The 9,178-nt window shown below is 58.6% G+C and overlaps 1 protein-coding gene across 1 annotated transcript; it reads right to left on the bottom strand.

Annotated features, from left to right (window-relative positions):
• Positions 1-5,087: 5,087 nt before the first annotated feature.
• C2cd4c (C2 calcium dependent domain containing 4C) lies at positions 5,088-8,314 on the bottom strand. Its single transcript, XM_087909449.1, has 2 exons — positions 7,962-8,314; positions 5,088-7,560 (listed from the first exon to the last, which is right to left on the bottom strand). The coding sequence occupies exon 2, from the start codon at positions 7,530-7,532 to the stop codon at positions 6,264-6,266; it is 1,269 nt and encodes a 422-aa protein (XP_087765575.1). The 5' UTR covers positions 7,533-7,560; positions 7,962-8,314; the 3' UTR covers positions 5,088-6,263.
• Between the last annotated feature and the right edge of the window lie 864 nt (positions 8,315-9,178).

Below are 9,178 nucleotides of genomic sequence, written 5' to 3'. Positions count from 1 at the left end.
AGAAGCCCCAGGTGCAGAAGGAGCCTGGTGACCGGCTCGCACTTTGGTATGTTAACAGGCACCACAGTCAGCCATTTGTCCTGAGTTTCCTTGGGACCTAATTGAGAGCAGGCAAGGGAAAAAACAAACGCATCCTGCTGTAAGTAAAGCCGTGGGGATCATGGCATATCTGCCCAAACTGAGAGGGTTGGGGGTGTCATCTGGGACACTATTCCAGGAACATGAGCCCCCATAGGGTCCTACCTTCTACCAGAGACTCCGGAGCCAGATTTGAATACTAGCTAATGAATGCAGATGGAGCACCTTCTGTCTGCACAGAAGGCACGGTTTGCTGTGTGCAGCCAGCATGCATTGAGCACTGACTGCATGCAGCTGGCTGTATCGTGTGGCCGACGGGTCACAAGTCCTGACCTCATTCCTTTCTAAGAAAAACCCAGAGCCTGGAAAGGGACAAAAACATCCCTGCTGCCTTCTTGTTACACCCTAGACCGAGGTTTTCTTAGTGTGGCTTGACGTGGCACGGCATGGCACGTGAGTTCCGAGCCAAGGCAGTATGATCAAGTCAAGACTGAGACCCAAAGCCCTCCCAGACTTCCCAGACTTCCCTCCCAGGAGCCAGGCCCAGCCTAGCCCTCTCTCACTCCCGACAATGAGAGAGACTGACTCCCACCTGGGTCCTCCGGTGAGCACAGCCAGTGCCATGTGTCTATCCCTCTATCCCTCCCACACCACCATCAGGATGGAAGGCAGGATACAAGCCAAGGCTGCACACAGAGCAGCCCTGAACCTGAGTCCTACTATCTGCGGCCCTGAGAGTGGGTGCTTATAGCAACCCATTGTAAAGCGAGTGACAGGTGGCAGCCCACAGACCACCCTGTAAACACCGCATCCATCGCTATGCGGCCATCACCCCACACACAACCCCAGCAGCTTGAAACCCAAAGTCAGCTGAGCCGGCTGAGGCCCCTCCTACCGAGCACGGAGGGAAGTGGCGGGGATCACCATCCAGGGAGCCACTGTCTCAGGCAACCTGCAATTACCACCTAATATGATTGTGTTCATTACCGCTGCAGTGTATGAGCACTGAGCTGTGAGCCCAAGGTTACTTGAGACCACACACAGGCTTTCCAAACTAATCACATGCTCAGCTGGAACCCCACATGGTCAAATGGAAAAATAGAGACTTAAGCTGGAGTGTAGAGGCGAAGGGAGGCCCCACAAGCAGCCACAGCCTTTCCAGCGAGTGGACTTGAGGAGGTGGCAGGTGGGGCTCCAGAGATCCCGGAAAGCTGGGGAGCAGGGCCAGAAGGGCATCAAAGAGACATCCCTGTGGCCCTTCCTCGCGCCCTTCCTCGGTTCAATACCTTCCACAAATCTCGGGCAGGAGGCTCATGCCCTCTTCATTTCCTCCCAAGCTCTCCAAGCATCCACTGTCTGTTTCTTCCTGGGGCTCCCCAGGACAGGGACCTCACCCCTCAGTCATGAGGCCACTGCGCCACTGTTCTTGGCAAAACTCATGCTGTCCTATAGCCACACTGATGAATATCTTGCATATCACCATAGAACCTTCATCTGGCGATGGATGGAGATAAAGACTGAGACCCTCATTGGAGCACTGGACTGAGCTCCCAAGGTCCGAATGAGGAGCAGAAGGAGGGAGAACATGAGCAAGGAAGTCAGGACCGCGAGGGGTGCGTCCTCCTACTGAGACGGTGGGACAGATCTAATGGGAGCTCACCAAGGCCAGTTGGAATGGGACTGATGGAGCATGTGATCAAACTGGACTCTCTGAATGTGGCTGACGGTGGAGGCTGACTGAGAAGCCAAGGACAATGGTGCTGGGCTTTGATTCTACTGCATGGACGGGCTTTGTGGGAGCCTTGTCTGTTTGGATGTTCACCTTTCTGGACCTGGGGGGAGCGGGGAGGACCTTGGACTTCCCATAGGGTAGGGAACCCTGACTGCTCTTTGGCCTGGAGAAGGAGGGGGAGGAGGAGTGGGGGGGGAGGGGAGGGGAGGGAAGTGGGAGGAGGGGAGGGGGTGGAAATTTTTAATAAAAAATATAAATAAATAAATAAAATTGAAAAAAAAAGAGTAAAAAAAAAAACCTCATCAGGTTGGGGCACAGAGGAGACGCAGTGCCTTTCCCAGCTGCAAGGATGCCCAGTCATGGACTTCAAGCATAGCTGGACCCAGGGAGCCAGCATGGACGTAGCCCTCACCCTCAGTTCCTCTTCCCCCTACGCTGGTCCCCTCTGAAGAAGGCACGTCTGCTGTGAGTGGAATCCTCTAAGAGGCTTCAGATTCCACCTATGAGGACCTGGATGTCCACTGCATCTTCAAGGCAGGACAGCTCAAGTGGAAGCCGTGCTGGCAGGGCTGGGTGCTCACTCACCAGCCTTTGTCATCACCACGGACCAGAGGAGCCTGAGTGCCCTGGGGACAAGGCAACCCTGGACACTGTCCATGCTCCCTAAGTGTCCTCCTGGGCAGCATGAAGAGAGAGGCGACCAGGCTCAAAAGGGCTCTCCTCTTCAGGAGAGAGACGGGATGGACATGCAGGACCTGTATGGAGGGATATTTTGTTTGTGTTTTAACAAATAAAGCTCACCTGAGATCAGAGGGCAGAGCTGAGCCACTAGAGGACAAGCGGTGGTGGCTCGGTGGCTCACACCGTTAATCCCAGACTAGGGAGGTGGAGACGTGGCTGGGCGGCTCAGTGGCTCACACCGTTAATCCCAGACTAGGGAGGTGGAGACGTGGCTGGGCAGAAGGACAAATGTAAGGTGGGGGGAGACAGGTGCTCAGACGTTTGGTGGAGACAACTGCAGTCTGAAGATGCAGTCTGAGCACAGGATCGCCCCTTCAGTCTGAGGATTTGGTAGAGGTAAAAGGTCTCTCTAGGCCACATCGCTTCTCTGATCTCTCAGTTTTTACTCCCTAATATCTGGCTCCGGGTTTTTATGAAAAGCAACTAGAATTCATGCTACACCATTCATGTGCTTTGATGTGGGGAAACCCCTGCCAGACACAGACACAGGGTGAAACAGCCATCCAGGAGCACAGTCACATTATATATGGACACAGGTAAACACACGCAAACACACAAGTGTGCAAACCGAGAAAGCAATCTATTCAGAGTCACACAGGGTATCAGGATGTCTTCTGAGAGATGACATTAGCTCTGGGATGGCACACAGTGGCCCAGGAGAAGCCCAGGGGCCCCAGTAACACATGCCAGGACCTCGGCCTCGGCGGTACTGGTCACTGGCAGCAGCGGCTGCTGGGGATTCCAAGGCAGCAGGAGGACTCGATGTGCTCTGGGGCAGTGAGTCAAACTGGCCAATGGGCTAAGAGGGACATGGTGTCCTGTCCTGGGGTCAGGAGGACACAGGGGTCCTGTCCTGGGGTCAGAGGGACACAGGGGCCCTGTCCTGGGGTCAGAGGGACACGGGAGTCCTGTCCTGGGGTCAGAGGGACACAGGGGTCCTGTCCTGGGGTCAGAGGGACATGGTGTCCTGTCCTGGGGTCAGGGGGACACAGGGTCCCTGTCCTGGGGTCAGAGGGACACAGGGATCCTGTCCTGGGGTCAGAGGGACACAGGGATCCTGTCCTGGGGTCAGAGGGACACAGGGATCCTGTCCTGGGCAGAGAGGGACACAGGAATCCTGTCCTGGGCAGAGAGGGACACAGGGATCCTGTCCTGGGCAGAGAGAGACACAGGGATCCTGTCCTGGGGTCAGAGGGACACAGGGGTCCTGTCCTGGGCAGAGAGGGACACAGGGATCCTGTCCTGGGCAGAGAGAGACACAGGGATCCTGTCCTGGGCAGAGAGAGACACAGGCGTCCTGTCCTGGGGTCAGAGGGACACAGGGAACATGTCCTGGGGTCAGAGGGACACAGGGGTCCTGTCCTGGGGTCAGAGGGACACAGGGGTCCTGTCCTGGGCAGAGAGAGACACAGGGGTTCTGTCCTGGGGTCAGAGGGACACAGGGGCCCTGTCCTGGGCAGAGAGAGACACAGGGGTTCTGTCCTGGGGTCAGAGGGACACAGGGGTCCTGTCCTCGGGTCAGAAGGATATGAGGTCCTTGGTGGGGATTAGAGAGGCCGCAGGGCCTTAGGTGGACACCAGGAGCTGGGCCCTGTCCTGGAAATCTAGGAGGCCTTTAATCCGGGGCTCTGAGCCTTCAGTATCAGGACACCAGCCTGGGCTCTGCTCGCTTCTCTTCTGTAGCCGAGGACCGGCCAGCCCAGCCCTCCACACATGGTCACAAGCTTCCCACATTCCTTTCTCTAATATTGTAACTCGTGCCCAGGTTCAGCACAAGGCCACAGGCCACAGTATGGTAGCTCTCCCTCTTAGCATGGGCCCCTCCCACCCACAGGAACCCATGTTGACCAGAGTAGCCAGCAAGGTGATGAGGGACAGTGGGACCTCCTCTCCTCAGTCTGCTGCCATCTAAGGCATCCCCCCCAGCACCCTGTCCTATTCATGTGTGCATGGTCCCAACTCCGGTGTCAGATGCGCGGCCACACAGTGACTTGGTGCAGAGAAAACCCTGTTTCCAGCTGAGAGGCCCCAGAGGGCTTCCTGTAGGAAGTGCCTGCCACCCTGGGGAAGCAGCCTCGAGACCTGAGTCTCACTGGGCCAGATAGGGCCAGGTCAGTTCCTGGTTTAGGCATCTGGCAGGACCTGGAAAATAGAGGAAATGGAGACAGCTCTCTGAGGACCGCAGTTTGACTAGGCTCCACTCTCAACCCCGTCCAGACAGTTGGACATTTGGCAGAGCCCACGGGCCTTCAGCACCTCAGGGGGTATCTGTAATGTCCATTCTGCAGCCTATGGGGAGGACAGGATGGGTTGATGTGGACACAGGGTGAGGACAGGGCCCAGCACTCAGATCTGGGAGTCCCTCATCACACAGGCTGGGGCCTCCCTCTCTCTCTGTCCAGCAGTCCCGAGAGACAGAGAGTAGGAGTGTGAGAAAGGCCTTCCTCACCCAAGGTTCTCCCCCACCCCCCCCGCCCGCCATCCACAGCGAGACTATGTTGTTATTAAACACAAAGCAAGCAGACCTGCACCCCCGCACTCCCCAAACACCTTTACTGCACTAAAAACAGCATTATAAACAAACACATTGGGGGAGGCATCGTAAAGAGTCGCACACAGTCAACTGCAAACACAAAGGTATCGAACAGCGCAGGGTGTAGAAAACGGGAAACCGAAAACAGCAGGTGGTCCCTGCCCTCTGTCCATCACCCCAACTGGCCAGCCCAGGTGTTCCAGAGACAGTGGGGACCAGGCACAGGGAAGAGTCAGCTCCAAGGTGCCACTCGGCTGTGCCTAAAGGGTCCCTACAGGATCAGCTCCCATGTTCTTCTCTAGAGGGACTTGGGCTTTTAGAGTCTGAGGACAGCAAAAGAGGAAGGACACCGGGCCCTTCCTGGTCCACCGGGGCCCAACAGGCCGTCCGTTTAATCTGAGTCATAGTTTCTGCAGAACACAGCAGCCGTTCAGCGAGCCAGGATCCTACCCCAGGAGGGTTTCCTATGCGGGGAAACCACACAGAGCCCAGACTTGTCCCTCCCACCCACCACCAAAGCCTATTTACACTCTGGAGCAAGGGGCACCCTGGGAAGGAAGTTTGTTTGGAGCCTGCAGAATGGGGAGGGAGTCATGGGGCAGAAGCTCTGGGTTACAGATGCTTCTGGTTGGTCGGGAGGAGTGGAGAGAATCCTGTGCCAAAGAGCCAACAGCCAAGAGACACTGCGACCCTCGGCTCCATTTGCACTCTGGCCCTCTAGTCTCCCCAGCTCTAGACAGAATGGAACACCAGCTCCAGAACCTGAGAGGCTGGGTCTACCTGGAGCCAGCCTGTCAAGGAGGATGACCTCCGACAGACGAGGGGTTCTCAGAGCATCTGAGCAGAGAGTGTAGCAACCAGACTGTGAGGGAAAACACCCCCTGTGCAGTGAAGGGGGGAAAGAAAGGCCAGCCCCCACTCGGGGAACTAATCTCTGGGTACCGGTTGCCTTAGGTACCCGGGATGCTGGGACCGCTAAGAACCCCACAACTCAAGATGAAAGGGCCAAGAGGTATCACGGAGCGGGAAGGGGGTGGGGTGCCGGCCGGCAGAGCGCCTGCAGCCCATCTTCTATGAAAAGAGCAATCCACTAAGAGAGACCCAGGGAAACACAGGGCCACAGGCCCCGCCCCCACCCACTCCGATGAGCTCAATGTGGAGGGGGAGGAGCCGGTGACCTCACAGAAAGGGCAGCAGCGAGGTCAGTGGCAGTTCCTCCTCCCCCAGGATTGTGTCCCGCTTGAGACTGCTACCCTTATTGACCACCTTGATTCTGAGGGCCAGCTTGCGCACGCTGGCGGGACCCAGGCCGTCAAAGAAGAAGTCCTCGTTGAAGATGGGGTGGCGACTGTTTTTGATGATGGTGCTCCGCTGCTTCTGCAGCTTCCCGGGCACCAGGCACAGCCCTACGCAGCAGTTGATGCTCCGGGCATCACAAGGCCGGTCAAACAGACCCTCAGCCGCCAGCAGGCGCACACGCAGGCGGGCCTGAGCCGCCTCGTATTCCGCCAGCAGCCTCACGCTGCCCCTGGTGCCCATCCGCACTGTGTGCTCTCCACGTGGTGCCTGGCCAGACTCGGGGCCTGGCTCCGGGGTAGCCTTGCGGGTCAAGCGGCGACGGACACCTGGGCTAGTGTCTGGTGTGCTGTCATCGGCAGACAGGGAGCCATGGCGGCCCACCGACTGTTTCAGCTGGCTCACCTTGGCCTGGCTGTCCTGGGCGAAGCCCTTGAGCAGCGACACAGAGCGAGAGAGCAGAGGGGACCCGAAGGGAGAGGACTCCGCAGAGGACCCCGTATCACTTTCCCCGCCACTGAAGTAGCGACTAGGGCTCATCAGGGTCCCCCCAGCCTCCCGGGGTCCCCCATTACCCCCATTGGCCTTGGCACCTATTCGCCGGCGGCCAGCACCAGGGGAACCCACCTGGGCCAGGGCCCCATGCTCACTGTGGAAAAGGGACTCCTTGCGTCTGGTGTGGGGGCTCTCAGCCAGTGTGGCAAAGCCATAGGATGTTTGAGCCTTGGGCACAGAGGGCAACGACATGGCACCCTGTGCCTGGGGGTCGGCATTGGTGGCCTCCTCTGCTGTCCAGTCCTCTGCACTCTCTATCTGAATCACGTGTCGTGTGGCTGCCTTCAGCAGACTCCTGCTCTCTGAAGCCAACTTGACAGGCAGCCGGGGGCTTCGTGGTGTTCGGCGGGGCCCAGGTGAAGCCAGGTTCTGCTCGGAAGTGGATGGGCCCAGGTCTGCCTGCCCCTCGGCCTCTGGAGGGCCTGAGGGCAGCTTGGGGGGTATGAAGAAGTCGGGGATCTTGTCCGGCGTCAGCACGTTGCTATATAGAGGGCCCTTGGAGGCCTTGTCCCCAGCCTCGCCACCCACCCCGCGGCTGGCTCCATTGTCCCCAGACCCCCGAAGCCGTTCCAAGAACCACATGTTGGTTTTTCTCATGAGGGCAACAGGCAAGAGACCAGGGAGTCTGAGAAAAGAAATAGGGATCAGAGGTGACAGATGTACTCAAAGGCCACCTGTCAGAGGGTGGGACCTGTTGGGGTTACCAAGAGGTTGGTATCTGTACCCAGATGTAAAATGATTGTCAGAACTGTCAGGGGCCGGCACTTTACACAGGGTGGGGGGCGTCATCTGTCAGGGCCCCATGGGGTTGACATCTGGTTCAGTGGTCATCACCTGTCAGGGTCGAGGCCAGCGTAATGCAGGGACACGCTGAGCGCTTGGAGCGCCCTGGGAAGTGTCAGCCTCCCAGGCCAGCTGGCCTCAGCCTGTATTCCGCACACCTACCCACCCACCCGAAGGGCTCGGGGTCTCCCCCAGGAACCACAGGCCTGAGCTGTCCCGGCCCCGCCCCCAGCTGCCACCCACCTGTGGCTTCGCTCAGCTGCTGCGCCTTGCGTTGGAGCGGGGGAGGCGGCGGTCCTGGGTCCCGCGCAGCGAGTTGACCGCGCCCCCGGCTTTCTGTGCGCAGGATCTGGGCACCTCGGAGCGCGCCGGGCTCACCTGCCGCGGGCTTCGGCGACTCCGGAACGCGGGGCTCGGCTGCGGGCCCGGCGCAGCTGCGAGCGAGGCGGCAGCGCAAGGGCCAGCTCTGCGCTCGGCGCGGGAAACCGCCCACCACGCCGTATTCCTCCGAATGTGGCCGCGCGCCCGCGTCCCCGCAGTCCGGGAGGGGCGGGGCCTCCCGGAACTGACCGAGGGTGGAGGATCGGGGGCGGGGTTCCTAATATCAATAGGGCGGGGTCTGCATGTAGGACCGGACTGGGAGCCGGGTTGGATGACGGGCGGGGCTCCTGGTTAAAATAAGGTGGAGCCTGAAGAAGGGGCGGGGCTGGCAGGAGAGGCAGGACTTTGTTGGTCTGGGCCTGGATGCGGGGCCGGTAGTATTGGATCAATTGTCTGGCACAAGGAGGGAACGCTGAGAGGGTTAGGGGGAACCTACTCGTACGGCCAGGGGCGGATCCAGCTGTGGGACGGGTCTTGGGCTCTGGGCTGAACCCCCTGATACCAACTTGTACCGCCTGTGGTCCTGAGCAGGGCCCCACAGCACTGATCTGGGCCTCTGGTACTAGACTGAGTGGAATACAGACTGGATGGGGAGCTGAGGGGCGGGGTTTGTGGCAGTGACCCCAGCTGAGGCAAGCTGTACCACTTCCGGTCTGGGCACCGCCCCTCACCTTTGAGGAGCGTAGTAGTTATAATGATTGGAGTAGGGAACTGAGTCCCTACTTCTAAATGACTTTCTCCATCTTGGGTTCTCATGGCCACTCAGCAGGGAGCCGTGCTCAGCGGTTTGTAGATGAGGTGACAGTTTCTAGGAGAAGGACCTAGCCAGAGGGAGGCCTGGTCACTGCTAACTAGGTTTCCACAGCTCAGTATCAGGTCCTGAGGGAATGCACCTTTCATGGGACCCTCCTATGACCAAATGACCCAGATGCTGGAGACAATCTGATGGCCATCCTGATGCCCAGGAAGACAGGTGCCCACAGAGTAGCACACAGGTGAATGGCAGTGTGGGTGTGTGGCTCTCCATGACACAACTGTAGCAAGCGGATCGTGGTGGTGCACACCTTTAATCCCAGCAC

Source organism: Myodes glareolus, chromosome 8 (genome assembly GCF_982192425.1).
Source record: "Myodes glareolus chromosome 8, mMyoGla1.1, whole genome shotgun sequence".
Classification (NCBI taxonomy): Eukaryota; Metazoa; Chordata; class Mammalia; order Rodentia; family Cricetidae; genus Myodes; species Myodes glareolus.
Note: the sequence above shows the minus strand (reverse complement) of the source record. Positions and strands in the feature narration are given on the sequence as shown.